The following is a 22030-nucleotide window of genomic DNA, read 5'->3' as shown; positions in this document are numbered from 1 at the left end:
CCTGTGTTGGCTGTATGAATGTTGAGTTGTTATCTGTGTTGGCTGTATGAATGTTGAGTTATTACCTGTGTTGGCTGTATGAATGTTGAGTTATTACCTGTGTTGGCTGTATGAATGTTGAGTTATTACCTGTGTTGGCTGTATGAATGTTGAGTTATTACCTGTGTTGGCTGTATGAATGTTGAGTTATTACCTGTGTTGGCTGTATGAATGTTGAGTTGTATATCCGATTAAACCCGAACTAACTTAACCCAAACCTAACCGAACCCAAATTAACCCAACCAAACCCAACCAACCCGACGAAATCCAACCAAAATCCAACCTAACCCAAGATCGAACACAAACCCTGATAACGGTAAGTAAATTATTAGGTAAAGTAAAAATGTTTCACCTGAGTTCAAGAGATAAATAACCACTATGTAATTACTACCTAAATACCTCCCTCCCTGACTTGACTACTCCCATCCTTTGACCCCCGAGGCTGTTATTGACCCCCTATTCGCTACACTGACCCCACGGCTACCTCAGTTTAACCCCGTAATTTGACCCCTTATGATGACGTCACTTTGTTGTGGGAATGTGTGTGTGTGTGTGTGAGTGTGTGTGTGTGTGTGTGTGTGTGTGTGTGTGTGTGTGTGTGTGTGTGGACGTATCCCCAGTCAACATACGCACTCAAGTGAACGTCTTCTCTCACGGTATAAAATGCGTAAGATAATTTAACAAAAGAAATATAACAATAACAATAACGCCATTTCTTTGTTGCGTAATTGCGTAAACCAAGACGTCTCCCACGATACCTCTTACCACCGTGATGAATGATGGCGTAGGAGCGTAAATGCGTAAGTAAGTAGCGTTATATTTCCTCAGTAGTACGCCGCCCATTGTGTGTTGTAAGCAAGGAGAGAGAGAGAGAGAGAGAGAGAGAGAGAGAACAAATCAACAAAAATGTACAAACAAGATTTACATCCAAAATGGCGTCGAAATTATACCAAGACTTCACCCCCTCCACACCCCACCTCACCCTCACACACCCCCCTTCCCCTCATAACCCATCCACACACCCCTCACCCACGCCCCCCACACCCCCTCACCGACCCCCTCACCGACCCCTCAACCCCTCACCCACCCCTCATCGACCCCCACCCTCCTCTCACCCCCCCTCACTAAGACAAAACACCAAAACTCTACGTACGACTTTTAGAGAATCGTTGACGAGATAGAGTTAGTTGTGTCAGTAGACCAAGACAAACACTGACTCAGAACAGTTGTTTCTCCTGGGCCAATTTGGTCGTGGGAAACTCTCACTGTTGATTGGTTGACGCGTAAGAACGTTCATGTTGATTGGTCGTGTACCTGAGCAAGACGTTCTTATTCTTGATTGGTCGATGGTATTAAACTGTTACTTTTTATTGGTTAATGCTTGAAAACTGTCACTCTCGCTTTTGATTGGTCGAGCACAAAAAAACTCTCACTTTTAATTGGTTGATATGACTGACAGCAGGAAAAAAAATCGCATTATGGTTCGTCAACTTACATACCAGTATGAAACTCTTCCTCTGATTGGTCGAAAAATCAACCAGACATAACCCCACATTAACAAGTCAATTCACCCGACCAGGCAGATAAAAACCCTCACTGTGATTGGCCCACGTGCTGGAGTAACGTTAATGCTGATTAGACATCCTCACTACCCCCCAACACCTTGCTATAATTGGCCATTACACCTGGTACGTGGAAAGTGACACGCTAATTACCACATTCTCACGGTAATATGACCTTTAAATACGGCATTGTGAAACTCCAGTTGATTGGCTGTACTTATTTCATATTTTTGGTTATGTTTTATGTCTACGTAATGTCTTAACTATATTTATTTAATCTAGTGAGAAGACAAGTAACGTTGACGCTCATTGGCTGATATGGAAAGTAAATGCATGGTGATTGGTTCATATTGGTTCTTACGTCATAAAATCTTGTTACCCTGACGCTCATTGGCTGATATGGAAAGTAAATGCATGGTGATTGGTTCATATTGGTTCTTACGTCATAAAATCTTGTTACCCTGACGCTCATTGGCTTATATGGAAAGTAAATGCATGGTGATTGGTTCATATTGGTTCTTACGTCATAAAGTCTTGTTACCCTGACGCTCATTGGCCAGGTCTGAACTTAGTATTTACCTTTATGTGCCAATCACTGTGTGGCATCTCCCAATCTAGACCAATCACCAGGTAAATACTGTATGTCCATAACTACCATACCATCTCAACAATCAGAGAGCCGGAAACCTAACAAGCAATCGACCATTAACCAGGAACGACCTTGTGACTCGTTGAGGCGTGTGTGAAGGATAGATAGTGGTTAACAGTTGGGTCGTTAAGGGGATAATTGCGACCATTACCCTGATACAAGACCAAGGTCGTCCATCTATTGTAACGACCTGTTGAGCTGTTCATTCTGGATTGGTGGTCAGGGTTGTTAGTCATTGTTATTGTGGTTGTTTGTGGTCGATGGTTGGCAGTGATTGTTAAAGAGGAAGTTGTTTGAGTGTGATGATTGTTAGTGATGGTTATAGAGGTAGTTTGTAGCTGATGGTTGTTAGTGATTGTTATAGTTGAGGAAGTTTTAAGTAGCCACACACACACACATACACACACACACACACACACACACACACCTTAAAACCGCATGACGTTTCGAGGTGTGAGTGTTTACGGAACAAAAATCATACGTTTGAGGAAATAAATAATTTTTTAATCATACACAAATACAATGACAGGGGAGACATACAGGTGTGCCGGTAAGAACTCATTAAGGTAATTCACCCTTTGAGGACGATGTTTTAACCCTTTATTTACGATGGTTTAAGGTATCATCTCTTTACCTTGTGAGTGAAGATATATGAAATAGGACGATGGGAAGTGGTAAAAATTATATAAACTGGAAGAACGCTTATATAACCGTAGCGGGTCATTAAAACCAGTTCACGATAAGAAGAAATTGCCCTAAAAAATTATAGACAGTAAAGGTTTCAAAGTTGAATTTAAGCTTAATCATGGACTAAGCTTCTCTGTTTTATTGAAAGATATTTTGGAATTAATTGGACCAGGTTTCTACACTATTTCCTGCGTGATAGAAATTAGTTTATTACTATTGTTATTTTAATGTAATAGTTATTGTTCTCATTATTATTGTTCTTGCTGTTGTTATCATTATCGTTTTTGTTATGGTTTTATTGTTCTTGTTGTTATTGTTATTATTATCATTATTATCGTTGTTGCTGTTATTATTATTGTTATTGTTGTTGCTATTATTATTATCATTATCATTATTATTACTATTATTATTATTATTATATTTAAACTACACCACCCACCTTCCCGCCATCTGTGACAATAACCTAACATAAGAACATTTAACAATTCGACTCGAGTCCTCAAAACGGTACTTGGCGCTCCCCTTGACACACACACATACACACACACACACACACACACAGACACACACACACAGACGGACGAGTCAAAAATCTAATATATTAACCAAAACTTTTCCCTTAAAGGTTTATACGTAATTTGTCGTATCTTCAATAATAACACAGGGACCAATATGAGTTATCATGACCTAGAGGGAGGGGGGAAGGAAGGGGGGGGTAAGGGAGGGGGAGAAAGGAAGGAGAGAGAAGGGTTAGATGGCAAGGGAGGGTCGAGAGGGGGTAGGGGAAAAGAAGGGGAGATGAGGGAGAGGGGGTAGGGAGAAAGGGGGGGGGGAGAGAGAGGGTCGAGGAGGAAAGCCAAGGTCGCCGGCGGATGTGAACCAGCACTGCCCGTTGTGTCAATACAGAAATTCCTTCACATCCACCACATGACCTTGGCTTTCCCGACCCGCACCGACCCTCAAGCCTTCAGTGCGTCGGATTAAGATTCTCCGCGTAGCTTTCTTCATCTTAGCTTCACTACCTTAGCTCTTCATTATCTTAGCTGTTTACTGAGTGGTTCATTATCTTAGCTGTTTACTGAGTGGTTCATTATCTTAGCTGTTCTGTACCCTAGCTGTTATGTCTCTCTCTCTCTCTCTCTCTCTCTCTTCGACGTGCTTGACCTCCACTGAAAAAAAATCCTAAAATAAAATGACTCGCCAAGTTAAAAATAATTATCGCCAAATTTAATTAATACTTAACATTTAATTGGGAAACCATCTATCTATCTATCTATCTGTCTGTCTCTCTGTCTGTCTATCTGTCTGTCTGTCTATCTGTCTGTTTCTCTGTATATCTATCTGTCTATCTATGTATCTGTTCCTAACCTAAGTTAAAATCAACAATAATGAATTTAACATCAAGATTCGTGACTCAGGTAAAGAGAGTTGGTAATTAACACACCTGTGTAGACTCTCTCTCCTTCAAAATGGTCTTCACTCGAGCGTGTTGTTTGAGATTTCTTTTTCCTTCAAGTCAACATAACACCAGGTGATCAGAAAGTGTGTGTGTGTGTGTGTGTGTGAAAAAGTTACGAATGTGTGAGAAAATTATTCGAAGGAAAGTTAATTTTTTAGGAAAGTTTTAGGAAAAGAGAGAGAGAGAGAGAGAGAGAGAGAGAGAGAGAGAGAGAGAGAGAGATTATTTAAGGAAAGTTTTTAAAGTGAGTTTGAAAGTTTAGATGGTTGTTAATTAGTAAGCTTCTGTCGTCTGTGTAGTTACGACTGTAGTTCTGTAGTTAATGATAGCTCCTCCTCCTGCCCAATGACAACCTCACACCACCTCCACCCTCCAACTTGACCTCTCACCCCTCCAACTTGACCTCTCACCCTCCAACACCTCACACACCTTCACCAATATAAGAAAAATGCATCGAACCTTACAACTGTCCAAGTACCCCCCACCCCTCACCCCCATCACCCCATCACCCCCCACAGTGATGTCTTGATTGATGGGAGTCATGAAGTTTTAAAACAGACTTTCCAGAGTTCATGACCCTTCTCTCCTCCCTCCCCCCCCCACTTCCCCTCACCCTCTCCCCGAAAGGTCATAGATTTGTCCATCGGTTATGTTGTTGTTGTTATTGCTTTTGTTATTATTGTTATTGATTTTGTTGCAAGAATATGAAGGTTAATTTCGACTTGTAACCAATATTGGGTTTTGTACTCTCTCTCTCTCTCTCTAATTTAGCTGCTAACTTGGGTAGATAATATCCGAACATTATTTAAATACTTGTATCGTACTTTAACTTAACAACCTAACTTAACCCAAGTCTACCTAACCTAACAACCCAACCTAACCTGTAAAAGTTCCATGAAGAAAAATAAACGTGATTGGAATTAACGATGGTTTTATAAGTGATTGTCGCAGTCGTGAGTGATGGTTGACCAAGATAGCGAAGAGTGAGAGAGAGAGAGAGAGAGAGAGAGAAAACTTTATTGACATTTACCTAAAAAACAATACAATTCCCGTCATATAAAAGGGTACAGAACAGCGCGGTACAGTTACAGGGTACCGTGGAATGCACCGTGGTACCGTTAAGAGTGCTGGTGGGCCAGGTGAGAATGACGTCACTATGTCAACACTGATTGTTGAGATAAGGAGCCCCCCACACTGAGGTGACAGACACAACACACACACACACACACACACACACACACACACACACACACATAATGGACATTGTTTACTGTACTTGACCTCATATGTTACGTTAATGTCTCTCTCTCTCTCTCTTTCTCTCTCTCCTACGTATGATTTCGTTACATTAGACTACGTACAAGTCAGCTTAGTTTACGCTACGTTTAAGCTTACCTACAAAAATACTAGCCGTGATTCTCCATACCCCCCCCCACCCCACCCCTTCTGTCACCCCCCCCTCACACTGAGAAGACCCCTCTACTCCCCTACACTAAGAAGACCCCACCTCCCTCCAACACTACCCCCACCACCCCCACCATGACACAGCACACACACACACACACACACACACACACACACACACACACATACTGAATCAATAAACAGTTTTTTTGCGAATAAATTTTGTCTTCACTGTTGGTGGTGACTTCCGTGTGGCTGTGTGTGTGTGTGTCTTATCGGTATACAATAGCCGGTTAATACAGTAGCCGGTTAATACAGTAGCCGGTTAATACAGTAGCCGGTTAATACAGTACAGGTCATTTATACAGTATAAGTCATTTATTATGCTCCTTAATACAGTAGGTCCTTTAAATGATCCTTTATACAGTAGCTCCTTTAAATGCTCCTTTATACAGGACTGTACAATAGTATCGCCATACAGTAACACCTCCATATATTGTATACAGTAAAGAATGAATAAAAGAAAGAATTAAAAATATAAAGACAAAAATATTAAAGCCAGAAAAATGATAAAAAACAAAAAAATATGAAAAATAATAAAAAAATGAAAAATAAAAAAAAACAGAAAAGGGAAATAAAACAATAAAAAAAACATAACATAAAAAAGATATAACAAAATATTAAAAACAAAAATACTAATAAAAAAAAATAATAAAAGCCATAAAACACAATAACAACTCCCACAGGCTAAGAGTAACGCACATTGTTTTGTGTTTTACTTTTGTTTTTTTTTGTGTTTGTTTTAATATCACCAACAAGTGAACCGTTGGTGGGTAAATGACCTAACATACCTGTGACAAATAAACACACACACACACACACACACACACACACACACACACACTACAATACACACACACACACACACACACACACACACACACACACACACACACACACACACACACACACTTGATTCTTAGTATAATTCTTCCTCGTTAACAGGCACTACCACAACGCACTTTAAGTCGAGTCTCATTACATCATTGACGCCATTTTGAACCGGCCATCTTTGTTGTTGTTGTTTCAGTGCTCTCTCTCTCTCTCTCTTTCTCTCTCTTTTTCTCTCTCTAATCTTTGTTTGTTGTTATTTGCTTCAGTGCTCTCTCTCTCTCTCTCTCTCTCTCTCTCTCTCTCTCTCTCTCTCTCTCTCTCTCTCTCAACACTGGCGGAACAAAACACAATAACTCACATCATACCGTCCAGAATGTTGCGTAAACTCAATGTTTCAACACGAGACTCAACACACACAGGTAAACGACGCATATACCTTCATCAACCAGATATTTACTAACATAACGATATATTCCCGCGCGGTGACTGGCGTGAGGAGATAACGTCACCATCAATAACACGGTGACGTAACATCTCTACTGCGTTACGTCACGGAGAGAGAGAGAGAGAGAGAGAGAGAGAGTCATAATTGTGGTGAGCTGTACACATGTATGGCTGTGGTGAGGTGTACACATATCTGGCTGTGGTGAGGTGTACATATGTTGTACTAAACGTGTTCTTTGTAATGAGATAATTACAAGATGTTTTACGTGACATTTCTGTGTGGTGGGTGTGGTGGTGAGTGTGGTGTGGTGTGGTGGTCGATGATTGGTGGGGATGGTGTGGGTAATGTGGGTGTGATGGTGGTGGTGGTGGCGGGAATACCCTCACCATATACAACGCCCCCACCACCAACACCACCACCCCCACCAACCCCCTCCCACACCATAACCTCCACCTAACAGAACACGTATCTAAATTAACCCCCTCACACTATCACTCCAATAAACTAACACTATCACCGCCACTATATCAAGGTTCCCACAAGGAGACAAGGCCATGTTATATTGTATCTCTCAAGCGAGGCGATGAAACCCTGATATATATATATTTTTTTTTAGTTGTCGTTTCTCTTTTGTTTTGTATTTTTACCCGATTCGCTTTTGTTATTCATCCTTCACCTGTTTACGTGAGCGTCTATTGTGTTGCCAAGGTTACCAAGTTCTTTATTGGAAGCGTCTCATTGTTATCATTGAATTGGGTGTTGACAAAAAGAAAATATTTATATCTGAATTAATATAAATTTCTTATCTCTATCGCCAAGATGTATGAGGGAAATGTGAGAGAAATAAATCACCAGGGTAGTGATTTATTCGTTAAGTAATTGTTTTCAGGAATAATATTAATTATTTTTAGTCCGTCCGTTTGTCTGTCCTTCAAGCTCTTCAGTGCGTGACGGGGTGACGTGTACGTTTCGTAATAACACTCATTCGGAAAAATCGCCAAACGATATATTTCTTTCGCTTATTTAACGAGAAAAATACCGAGTAGCGATCAACACAACGAACTCAAAATATTCGCCAAACGATATATTCCTTCGCTAATTTAACGATAAAAATACCGAGTGGCGATCAACACAACGAACTCCAAATATTCGCCAAACGATATATTCCTTCGCTAATTTAACGATAAAAATACCGAGTAGCGATCAACAAAAGAACTCAAAATATTCGCCAAACGATATATTCCTTCGCTAATTTAACAAGAAAAATACCGAATGGCGATCAACAGAAAAATCTCAAAATATTCGCCCAACATTTCCTCCGGTTTAAGAGTAAATGGCGATAAACTGCACAAACCGTAAAAAAAAATCGCCAAACGATATACACTTTCGCCAGTGGCTATCTGTAGCGAATGTCTTATAAATTACTTGGTAACTAGACACTGACTGGAACCTGACTCAAGGGAGGGAGAGTGAGGGTGAGAGTGAGGGAGAGTGCGGGTGAGAGTGAGGGAGAGTGTGGGTGATATACACTTTCGCCAGTGGCTATCTGTAGCGAATGTCTTATAAATTACTTGGTAACTAGACACTGACTGGAACCTGACTCAAGGGAGGGAGAGTGAGGGTGAGAGTGAGGGAGAGTGCGGGTGAGAGTGAGGGAGAGTGTGGGTGAGAGTGAGGGAGAGTGAGGGTGAGAGTGAGGGAGAGTGTGGGTGAGAGTGAGGGAGAGTGCGGGTGAGAGTGAGGGAGAGTGTGGGTGAGAGTGAGGGAGAGTGCGGGTGAGAGTGAGGGAGAGTGATGGTGATAGGGAATGATAATGAGAAAGAGAAAATCAGGATGAAAATGAAGAACACGTAATGATGATAGTGAAAGTGAGTCAGAGAGAGAGAGAGAGAGAGCAATAACCCACCTCTCTCTCTCTCACAAGACAGGTTCTACTAAGCTACTTGACAACAATGTTCATCTTGCATCTCTATTTACTCTCTCACATCGTCTACACTGAGCTGAGGTTAATCTCTCTCTCTCTCTCTCACATCGTCTACAGAGCTGAGGTTAATCTCTCTCTCTCTCTCTCTCTCTCTCGCTCTCTCTCTCTCTCTCTCTCTCTCTCTCTCTCTGTACAAGCTATCTCAAAATGGACAACCAGAGAGAGAGAGAGAGAGAGAGAGAGAGAGAATCCTGGTCCAAATAACTGGTCTAAAACCTGACTTTATTCCCAGAAGAATTTTTTTTACAAGTATGCGTCACGACCTGTATCTTTGGTCACTGACGCAAGCCTTGGTCTGTTGTTCTGTTGTTTGGTCTGTTGTCTGTTGTTTGGTCTGTTGTCTGTTGTTTGGTCTGTTGTCTGTTGTCTGGTCTGTTGTCTGTTTGGTCTGTTAGCTGTTGTCTGGACTGGTCTGGTTTGGTCTGCGATACATATATTTTTTAGTCTGTAAATTGGCCTGTGGTTGACCTGTAAGATGGTGATTAGACTAACGCGTACAAGTAGACAGGTGTGTGTGTGTGTGTGTGTGTGTGTGTGTGTGTGTGTGTGTGTGTGTGTGTGTGCAGGTTATCTCGGGTCAACGCCTTAAAACCAAACACATGTCCTGGCCGGATGTTTATCCTAGCCTCTTATCTATTTCTCTCACCTCTCAGCCTCACCTCTCAGCCTCTTCTCTCAGCCTCACCTCTCAGCCTCTCCTCCACACACACTCACCTCCTGCATGACAGAGGCCTCACCAACCGTGATATTTATGGACGGCAGAAGTGGATGTCACGAGAATACTTGAGATTATGACGCGCGAGAATGAAATGTGAGGGGTGAGGGTGAGGTGTGAGATGTGAGGGGTGAGGAATGAGGTGTGAGATGTGAGGGGTGAGGGGTGAGGTTTGAGGTGTGAGGGGTGAGGAGTGAGGTGTGAGGAGTGAGGAGTGAAGGGAAGGGTAACAGGTGTAAGGAGGGGTGGGAAGGGGGGGGGTTGGGGAGGAGTGAGGGAAGTGAAGTGAGGTGGAATGAGAAGGAAACGACTACACCTTAACACACGTACAGACAAGAATAACTGAATCTATGGGTGTACATGAGGGAGTGTAGGTGTAGTGTGCAGTCAGGGAAGGTTGGTGACTAATACACACACACACACACACACACACACACACACACACACCACAAAAAAACATCCAAAATGGCGTCAAATTTACACTTAGACTCTACCTTAACTAGACAAATCCTCTTAACACCAGATAAAGAAATACTACTTAATATAACGTATTGAATCAAATCCTTTAATCATGGTTCACAAAGGTTTTACAGTTACGATCAAAATTATCACTTAATTGCTGTGAAGTGAAGGTATCTAGTTGAGGTAGAGTCATAGTGTGATTTGGCCGCCATATTGGACGTCTTTGTGGGATTGTGTGGGTTGTGGTTTAAGGGAGGGAGTTAAATGCGGTTTTGGGATCTCCAATCGTGAGGAAAAACTCAAGCTAAAATGCCCTTCATAACCCGGATTCAGTGTAATAATTTTCCCCCAGACGTGACAGAGGAAGATATGATACATTATTGCAACACCAGAGAGATAGATATCGCTCACACACACACACACACACACACACACACACACATGTTTTTCCGAGTCGAGTTCACTTTCGCTTTCCTTCTTCCACGAGAGTGAACGCGCGTGCAGAGAGAGAGAGCCGCGTGTCGCTTGCGGTTCTTGAGGGTGCGGTCTTCCTCCAGTATACCTGGGTGGTGCGGCACACGTCCTCAAAGGGTGCGGCATGCGTTCATAATTGTTACTGTACACAGGATAACGGTGTATACACGCATCTACATACACGCTTGAGGAACCTATAGCGAAGATACGCTCATTAACACGTGACTGACAGGAAGAAGCGTGTGTGTGTTTTATTACTCATCCACACACACACACAGTTACATTATAAAAGCAAACACACAAACACACACACACAAGGCAATTAAATCTACGTCTGTTCACTGTCACGTTCTACTTGCGAGAGGCGTTGGAAAATGTTGCCACGTCATCTATCTAATCCCCCACCCCGCCCTGCCCCGCCCCGCCCCAGCCGAGGAGGTGAGCGTCGTGACCTCCCAGAGACGACCTCCAGCAGTGTATCGACCTCGCCAGGGTAGTAAGTGGTCAGTCCCGGACATACCTGCGACATGACAGCCACTCACGACACTTCACATGGCCTCTCCTACCTCACATCTTAACACCCGATACTGTAGCAAGGTGTGTGTGTGTGTGTGTATCACCGTCTCTGTCTGTATGTGTGAGTCTATCCCTGTGTCTGTGTGTGTAAGTCTGTTCCTGTGTCTGTGTGTATGTGTTTCTCTGTCTGTCTGTATCTGTGTAAGTCCATCCCTCTGTGTGTGTGTAAAATAGTTCCAACCAAGAATTTTCTTTCCCCAGGGTGAACTACAACACCATTCACACTATACTTCCAGCCCCTTGGAGATTATGGACAATTTACCTGCCTTATTTTTCCGGGTTGTTTAAAAGGGGAGATTCATTTTCCCAGGACGAAGGTAAAACACCATCATCTTGCTTCACTTGATATGACTCAGGGGTCAACTCCAGATTATCAATGACTCGCAAGTTCAATTGTATTTCCTTTACACATTCGGTTGCGCAAAAAAGTACGCAAGAAAAAAAAATACGCAAAATATACGCAAAAAAGTAAGCAAAAAAGAAAAAGTACACAAAAATTACGAAATTCTACACAACTACGTAAAAAAGTACCAAAAATACAAAAACAAAACAATAATGATATTAACAAAACCTTTTAACAATAATTTCCTACCTTAGTGATAATAACAAGAAAACCCACTAATTTTCTCAGAAGGAAGACGATACAGACCCAAAGTTTTTATTATACGTAACTTTGATTATTCCTATTTGAAAACTATTCCATACTCTATTACTTTGTATATCTATTACTGGTCCCTATTACCTTATTATCTATTACTGGTCCCTATTATATCTGTAAAACTGATACTATTTCTATTTACCACATACACCGACGCTTAAAACTGTAACAAAATAAACAAGTGTTGGATATAACTATTTATTGGGTCAAAATAACTCTTGTGAAAATTTTAAATATATCGAGAATGACAGAAAGATAATAGAGAATTATTAAGGATTATTTACAATGATTTATTTCAGTATTTTTAGGTATCAGGGATTAGTCTACTCTCCTTCCTCCTCCTCTTGTTCTTCTTCTTCCTCCTCCTCCTTATCCTCTTGGTCTTCCTCCTCCTCCATACCTCTATCCCACACACCCATTCCGGCCTCTCCTCCTCTTCTCTCACCCAGTCACCCATCCCTCTACCCCACACCACCCAATCCAGCCACCCTTCCTCCTCCTCCTCGTCTTCCTCCTCCTCCTCGTCCTCCTCCTCCTCGTCTTCCTCTTCCTCCTCTTTTGCCAGACCATCACCCCCACACACCCTCAAGTCTGGCTTAAGGCGTCATATATGGAGCTTCAGGCCAGGTAATTTGCATATCACGACCTTCACTAGGACCCAGAAACGAGTCCCTTGTTGCAGAGACGTGTTGCAGTGTTGTGAGAATATGTTGCAGTGTTGTGAGAAGATGTTGCAGTGTTGTGGGAAAATGTTGCAGTGTTGTGGGAATATGTTGCAGTGTTGTGAGAATATGTTGCAGTGTTGTGGGAATATGTTGCAGTGTTGTGAGAATATGTTGCAGTGTTGTGAGAATATGTTGCAGTGTTGTGGGAATATGTTGCAGTGTTGTGAGAATATGTTGCATTGTTGTGGGAATATGTTGCAGTGTTGTGAGAATATGTTGCAGTGTTGTGAGAATATGTTGCAGTGTTGTGAGAATATGTTGCAGTGTTGTGAGAATATGTTGCAGTGTTGTAGGGAAAATGTTGCAGGCAGGTGTTGCAGTTGTGTTGATAAATGTTGAAAATACAAAAAAAAAATATCAGTTTTCACCCTCGTCACTCACTCCACTCACCCACCCTCGTCACTCACTCCACTCACCCACCCTCGTCACTCACTCCACTCACCCTCGTCACTCACGCTCGTCACTCATCATCCTGCCTCTTCACCTAACGTATAAAAAATAGCACAGGAAGCCAGGAAAGATCTCAAGAGGATTAATGATGCTCGTAAAGTTGTCATACCTGTAATAGTTCCTGGAGTGTGGCTGATTAAGGCCTTGAAACACAACAGGTAAAAAACACAGGTAAACAACAGGTAAGTAACAGGTAAACAACAAACAGGTAAATAGCAGGTAAACAAAAGGTAAATACGACAGGTAAACACAACAGGTAAATAACAGGTAAACAAAAGGTAAATACGACAGGTAAACACAACAGGTAATCAACAGGTAAACACGACAGGTAAAATCAACAGGTAAATACAAGTAAACACAACAGGTAAATAACTTGTAAAATTGACAGGTAAACAAAAGGTAAAATCGACAGGTAATCAAGTAATATCGACAGCCAATTACACAATAATCAGCCCACAATCACAGTTAGTCACAATAATCAGCTGAGGTCAGATATATAAAAAAAATATTAAGGTGAGGTCTAATTGACAACAGGACGCTGCAGGGGAGATTTATCATAACTGGTCAGATCCTGGATTCATACAGGTTCATAATGTTAAATTCCTCACCGTAACTGAACACGTGTGGATGGATGTAGATATTTCTCACTCAAGATACGACGATGTTGGTCATAAATAGCGGCCAAATAGATGTTTTGACTCTATGCCATATACTAGCTAGGGCCTCTCGTCACCATATTAAGTAAGGAGTTCATAGGTACGAATCTTAAGTGACTCTGGGTCCAGTGTACAGTATCACACGGTGCCCCTAGCAATGCCTTATGAATCAGTTCATTGGCCTGTTCCTTGGTGCGCCTCAGTTAACTTTTTAGCCCCCTTAGGTGAGTGAGGAGGTGGTGGTGGTGGTGGGCGAGTCTACCTGTTCGTCGCCTCGTTTTTCGGCTTCACACGGGTCTCTCTCTCTCTCTCTCTCTCTCTCTCTGTTCTTGCGGGTTTTAGGGTGGTGGAGTGTGGGCGTCCTCACTAGGGTCATCAACCTCCCTACTTAAGTCCTATTATTATCCGGGGCTCCTGAAGGTGGTAGGTGGGTGAGGAGGGGGTAGGGGGGTAAAGGGGGTGAGGGAGGGGAGTAAGGGGAGGAGGGGGATACAAGTCCTCGTGCTACGGTTCATTTTTTCCCTCTTCCTAGATGCATCTCAATAACCACAAGGGCCCTAGGGTGTGTTGGTAAAGAGATCCGCGTTCTAGTGTGAGGTTAGGTTAGGTTTTTTGGTACAATCCCCATTATATCCAGTTTGATCACCGCTTCTATGACACTGCCACCTAACCTAACCTAACCAAACCTAACCTAATCTGCATAATGTGTTACCTGGGGCGGGGAGACGGGGCCCTGAATGCAGTTTAATAATATACATTTCCTCGGTCTTCTTATCACATACTCAACCCGGTATTATTATTTAAGGATGGTAAGATCAGGGTTGTGTTCCATAGGTGTATTATTAACTCCCTCTTTTTCTCCTCTCAGGTTGTGGTGGGCGTGGTGGTGGGCGTGGTGGTGGGCGTGACCGGTTACAGCCACACTCCCAAACAGTATCACATTCAAACAGATGTCGGCCCCGATCGGTACTTCAGGTGAGGAAAAATTACAGCTTTGAATTTGGTTACATAGAAAGGTGTTGGGTGATGCTTTATTGACCCCACTAGAGGAAAGATGAAAGGAGAGAATTAATTGATATTCCTATGTTAAATTTTCCTCTACTTTAGGCTGAATGGAGGCGTCTACCTGCCTCATCTACACTGCATGTTTATTGTCCAGAGTGGCGTCAAATTAGCCTTGAGACTCTACCTTAACTAGATCATTTCTCTCGATACACTTGAGAATTTTAGAGGGACGAAATTGCATTGTAGTGTGTGTATTATTGTTGATGTTATTATTATTGTTGGTTTGTTGTTGTTGTTGTTAAGGATATAATACATCTACGGTGTTGACAGGTAGGATAGCCCCGCCCTCCCCAGCATACCGACCCATGCACCAGTACATTATTATCCAGGGCATAAACACGCACCTTGACACACGCACCGCCCCATACCCTTCGACCCGGTCCTTGTCACGCAATACTGTCACTAACACTAACATTATCCCTATCGGCTATAAACTACATCCCCTCCACCACACCCCAACCACCACATCACCTCCCCTACAGATACCCATTAACCACATCCTTCCCCCCACCTCTCCACACACACATACCCCTCCACCACACACTCACATGGTCACCTTCCTCTCCCACACACAGATACATATACTATACACACACCCTAACTAAACACACACACACACCCTAACTAAACATACACACACACCCCATCATCACACACTACCACTGTCATCTACCCCCCCCTACACCCCCCCCCACCCCACACACACACATGTTCTCTTTATCAAGGCAACAATTGTGCAGCATCTCCACCCTACCCGCGGGGGGTCAGTGGACAGGGGGGGCGTAGGAGAGAGAATGGGGGGAGGGGGCAGCGATGCGGTTGTAGTCTTGGGGGTGGGCGTGAAGGGGGGGGGGGGTCGCCCACACCCTGCAGGAGAAAGGCGACGCCCACCACCAGAGGGCATGAAGAGGGCGTCGTGGGCGTGGCTATTTGAACCACATCTTTGTGTCCGAAGTCTCACAGATTTTCACACTAAAAATCTGTCCTAGAATAACCCGAAGAATCACCACCGTGGCTAATTCCCCCGGAAGATTAACTACCCTAACGCTATTTGGGGGTATGAGGTTAGGTTAGGTGAGTGTTAGGTTAGGTTAGGTTAGGTTAGGTTAGGTGAGTGTTAGGTGGTTAATCTTCAGCTGGGGTGGAGACTCCTCAGGTGATCCACTATCCTCCTCATGGAAATACAGGAACGCATTTCATTATGTATATACTGTACAGTCGAGTCTTGACGTAGTTTTTACAATAACCTAACCAAACCAAACCTAACCTAACCTAACCGCCCTGCATTGTGTCGCAGCTGAAGCAACTCACTGAGGGGAATTCTTAACCTAAATACTTTTGGTAACTGAAGTTCCTATAACCAAATTCTTAAAGATTCGAACAGCATTTTTTCCTTCTATATTCAAAGGATTTTATTCTATATATATAGTTTTTTCCTATAGATTATTTTTTTCTATATTCCAACAATAATTTATTCTCCTAAATGAAGATACAAAAAAAAAATCAAACAGAATCAATTAACTAAAACTAAATTCTACATCACACATCTACATCACCCTCTGTAGCGTCGCGGGAAACTGTATAATTTAAAGACACCACAAGACAAAACCACAAATAAGATCCCGAGTTTACATTAAGCTGTAAATATAACACTAATGCACAATGAGGTTACACAGCCTACAAGCCACATATACCGTAAATTTCCTTGAGCTAATCATTCATAATTATCCGTTTTCTATTATGTAAACAGCAATTAATTTTTGCATCAAAGAAAACGGGTAATAGATAACCTTTAGATAAAATAATTAAGAGTGACTTATTTGTTTTATTTTCTATCGCCTCCTTTTTACTTCTTCTTATCTACCTCTACCTTCTACTGTTCTACCTCTTCCTATCTACCTTCTCCTTTCTACCTCTTCCTTGTACCTCTCGAGTCTAACCCACAGAAATGCCACAAAACAAGACACAACTGACCACGATCATTAACCTCGAGTATGGCTGAAAGATAAGAGTCCAAATGGCGCCAAAACTGTACTAAAACTTGACCTTAATCATTTTCCCTCTTTCTTTGTTTTTTTTATCCTTTTCTCTCTCTTTCTCTTTGTTCTTTATCTCTCTCTCTCTCTCTCTTTGTTCGTTATCTTTCTTTCTCTCACTCTTTGTTCTTTATCTTACTCTTTCTTTGTTATCCTCGTATATTTTTCTCTCATAAGTTCTCATTCACCTCTCGGCAACCTCTCTGTCCTCTTTCTTCTTTCTCTCTCTCTCCCTCTCTTTGTTGTCTTACCCCTTTCTTGCATAAATTCTCCTCTCTCTCTCTAGGGGGAAAACTAACCTATGATTCTGTTAATACTCTGAGCTAAGGAATTTGTGTTTATGTAGTGATCCCGTAATACTGCCAGTGTAAGAGAAACAGTAAACATCTTTTACAACACATAATGTTATTTTCTCTGTTGACCATAAATATTAGTCAGTCTCCCCCCTCTCTCCCCCCCTCTGCACACACATTACCCCCTTCACAACCATCCATTATCCCCCTCCCTACCCCCTACCCCCTACCCACTATCCACCTACATGAATGATATACTGGATGGCGCCTCACACACACAGACCCTGGATACAAAACTTGTCTCTGTTAAGTACAAAACCATACAGTATTATGGATATTTCTCACCAAACTGCGACACTCAAGTATGTATATATTGCTGTACGTATCTTAACTTGTTCAAAATGACTGGTTAGCTTGATCCCAATCTTAACCTAACTTATGCATTACAACTGTGACCCGACCCAAGCCTAATGGAACCAGATTCTATTCGTTGGTTAAGTTATGTTATATGTTATGTTAGGTGTTCGTTTGACCAGCGACCTTCATTACCTGGGTACACCAACAGTACGGATGAGTCAGTACATCCCGTGTGAGGATAATACCAAGACCCTACCCCACCCCCCCTCCCCGTCCAATCTGGAGCTGGGAGAACCATAAAACTCGCTCCATTAAGCCATAACACTAATGTGGTAGCCAAGATGGCGTTGATAAGTCACACAAGTTTCCGAAATTCTCTCTAGCAGATTTTCACACATGAAGCCTCGAGATCGTATGAGTGGGTGGGTGGGTGGGTGGGACACTTACTGACGTCATAGTGGATGTGAACCAATCAGCGTTACTTGTCCCCGCAAAAGAGTGGATTCTACTCAATAAACAACTCCCCGCCACCCACACTACCATCTCCCCCCACCCCGTCTTTAATGACCCGTCGCGGGGTAATTAGCCGACCTGGAGCTTCACAATAGTATGTTAATGAGCCAATAAATCAGGTAAACACATTAATGAGTGATCCATCGCCTCGCCCAGCCCACCATAGCTAAGCGACGTGTTTTTATCCCTAGTTATTTATATCGCACCCTGGAGCTTGTTTACACCAATACATTTACACCAGTACATTTACACCAGTACATTTACACCAGTACATTTACACCAGTATATTTACACCAATACATTTACACCAGTATATTTACACCAGTACATTTACACTAGAACCATTATATATGGGGTATATATGGATAATTTATTTACAGATATTTTTATTAATTTCTTATGCGATACTATTGACTGATTGGGTGGCATCGACCAATCACATTCTCTCTTGTTAATGACGTTATGGATGCAATGAAAGACAAAGAATCGAGTAATCAGAGCATTTTAGTTTTCCTTATAACCTATTAGTAGAAAATATGCAAGTGCATCAATCACTATATCCATCCAGTTACAAAAGGTAAAATTCACGCAATATGTGGTCATACTGGGCACATATTGGTCCCGACCCACTATGACGTGTGCAATTTCCTCTTTTTCGTCTTACGCTACAGTGAATTAAGGTTAAAGTACAGTAGACTACATGAGTTAACTTTCATTTCAGATTTAGAAGTGGTGACGTTATCTTAGACCAGAGCATCAGGTAATATTAGGCAAGTTAGTGGGGAGGACAACAGCGGATATCATGTTATAAAAGAACCAATCAGAGCGTAGCATGTCCTCATTCGCGTGGGTTGTCACAATGCGTTTAAATCTCTAAGGAGCGGTCGGTTAAGCAAGAGGTGGTCATTCAGGTTCATCCCAGCTGGGCAATAAAACGACGCTTATGAGAGGATAATCTTGCATAAGTTCAGTGTGTGTGGGCGGCCAAGCGGTAGAACACATCTGCAACAAGAACCAGTTTTCAAAAGGACCTTGAACACGGTGATGGAGGGTCAAGGTCTGTTGCTGAGCGGGCACTTAGGCCAGATGGTACCCCCTAGTGCGTTTTGTATGATAGACAGACAAATAGCCAATCACACGAACCGTATAAATATATTCAACATGGAGAACTTATGTACTTTTCCCAAACTGACTCAGAAGCTATGACACAAAGACGAGAAAAATTAAAATGTCGTCAAAATTGCCCCAAAGACTCTACTGGACCTTGATGCGTTCCCTCCTCCCCAGCCTTAAGTCAAAAAATGTAGCGTTAAAATAAAAATTAAGACTAAACTAAGACTGAGCGTAACATTCAAAGTTTTTTTTCAAGAGACACTGACGCCAGGGTGACAAAGCGGTCTTCCCACCCTTTGTCCTTTCAATGGGCGAGCTAACGAGTTTATAAATATTAAACTGGATCTTTTAAGACCACCAGTTCCACTAAAATGAAACTTATAAGCAGTGTATAATTACGATTTGGTGTAAGGATGCAAGTTTTCTGTACCGAATGTGTATTCTCCTTATTACACAAAAAGAATTAGGTAAGAATTTTCTATATACTTCTAAACATATATACAGTATCAAAGCTAAACCTACCTAACCTGTTTTCAGCACAGAGAGACACGACCAGTCAACAGGACACCAACATCTGTAGTAATAAAGTCTGCGGATCGACTCTGCCTTGGTTGACATTCACAGATATTTCCAAAATAAAACCCACTTGGCTACGGCGTAAAGCAGGTTGCCATAGAAACTAGAGTGGTAATCAAGCGTAGTGTAATACAAGGCGATAATATAATCCACAGTTAAAGAGAATGGGAAGGAAAGCCAACAAAATCAACAGTAACTAATTATCGAAAATAAGTTTAGACCATATTACCATTGAGGTCATACTGGTAAAATCTCTGTGTTCTCCTTTTTAACTTGTCTTAGTTTACTTTGGTGACACGTTGGTGCATTAGTTTACTTATTTATGAATATTTACAGTTTTAAAGCTGATTGAAATGCTAATAGCGCATTACTTTTTATTTAGGTATTTTTTTTTATTAACGTTAGTGTTGTCAGTAAAATGTTTGGTTTAATACACCTAATATTTGTGTGTTCCGGCATGCAGGTATCAGACGTACAACGGACAGTACAGGAAGGAGAAGAGGCTAGAGGATGGCACAGTGGTCGGCACGTACGGCTGGGTAGACGCTACAGGTCTACTGCGTCTCTATGACTACATAGCCGACTCCAAAGGTTACCGCATCGTCCGGCAGAAAACTATTAGAGTGCCTAAGATTACCGAACCACCGCCGGTAATCCCAGTAACAAAACCTCCTCATATCTCACACGCTTCAGAAGGACCGAGTATATCACAGCTGATTGACGCTACAGATAGACCTGATGTATCTCCAGGGTTCCAGCCAGTAAGAGTTCCTTCATCTGGCGCTCCTGGATCAGTCCCCATAAGAAGAAAACCTCCAACTCGTGGGACCAGTCAACCATATGTGCCACCGGCCAGACGACAATATGTGCCAACTGGAAGCAGGATAAGGAATCGAGGCAACGCATGGTGGGGGAGGCGGCCTGAAGCTTCACGGACTCCTGGCACCGCAGTCACCAGAGCACCGCAACTACTTCGTCCGCACACCCAACGAGTTACGGCTGATGCAGGTTCGTAAATCTGTTTGTATTATTTACTATTTGAGTCAGCACTAAGGACCACAGTATAAGTAAGATTTTAATAGTTTTCTCGAGTTGTCTGATTAAATAGACTGTTTCCCATTGTTTACACACCCGCACTGTTGATATAAGTGTTAATGCTGAACCAATGTGAACGATTTCTAAGCTGGTGTAGCGTAGTTCAAGTTCTTAGTACAGTATTGTGCATGTTCTTATATTACAGAGAAAGAATAGGTTATGGGAATAGTTTCTGTAACATTTATTGTATTAATTGGACTGCGAAACAACGCTTACAACAGATCACGTTAAAAAGATAAAATATCATTACCTAAAACCTCACTACTGCGAGGATTTATCAAATAGCTTCATTACATTTTACTCAGACCAATAATCCATATTAATTAATCCATGTTCTTCTTTTGTCGTTAAAGTTTGACTCATGTTAACACTATTACTACAACTAACTTAAGTAATCATTGCAGATTGTATTTGCTAAGTAGATTTTAGGTCCTGGTGAGTGAGATCAACCCCTTAATGTAGTACAGTACAGTATTAGGGAAGAGCCATTAGTATTCACACGATGCTCCCTCCAATAAGATAAATTGTAGTTTACTATTAATAACATTGCACATGTATTGTAGTTCAAATACTGCACACCCAACAATAGTTAACTCACAACAAACGTAGATCTAGTGGCAGAACTATCAATTAAAGACAACTTCGGAAAAAATGCATCTTTTTATTCGTTTTATTTTTTGTTCTTTTACACGTGAAACAAATGGCAGACATAATGAACGCCGTAACTTTAGTTATACCTGCAGACTCGCGTTAATCTAAAGTTCTTCTACAATAATTAAAAAATGTATATACATTATACAAACAGTATATACATTTACGATATCTCCAACTGTACATTGAACTAAGGTGAATATCACTTACCACTGGTGGTGAGGGCGTGAGAGGACTCACGCTCACGTCTGCTGAGCATGAGTGAAGGCGTGTTGACACAGTATACAGTTGCTTTGTTCCTATTCATAGCTGCACAGATGACTGACGTATTGTACACTCAACTTGGAGCACACTTCTTAACCTGTAAGTAAATTATGCACAATTTTATACGCAGTAAATCACGGTTCACTTACAGCTTCCGGGCACAACCCGTTGTTATACTCGTGCAATTACCCCAAGTGACTTCTTCCGTTGCTCATCGGTACAGTAGTC

At 41.9% G+C, this 22030-nt stretch overlaps 1 protein-coding gene across 1 annotated transcript in view; it reads left to right on the top strand.

Moving 5' to 3' along the window:
- The window catches only part of LOC121856351, a 70896-nt gene that overhangs the window by 41512 nt on the left and 7354 nt on the right, over nucleotides 1-22030 (top strand). Inside the window, exons 3-4 of the mRNA XM_042351860.1 lie at nucleotides 14708-14814; nucleotides 20256-20800. Coding sequence (XP_042207794.1) covers nucleotides 14708-14814; nucleotides 20256-20800 — 652 coding nt within the window. The remainder of the gene's footprint in view (nucleotides 1-14707; nucleotides 14815-20255; nucleotides 20801-22030) is intronic.

This window comes from Homarus americanus, unplaced genomic scaffold (assembly GCF_018991925.1).
Source record: "Homarus americanus isolate GMGI-L3 unplaced genomic scaffold, GMGI_Hamer_2.0 scaffold48220, whole genome shotgun sequence".
NCBI lineage: Eukaryota > Metazoa > Arthropoda > Malacostraca > Decapoda > Nephropidae > Homarus > Homarus americanus.
This window is presented reverse-complemented; position numbering and strand designations above follow the sequence as displayed.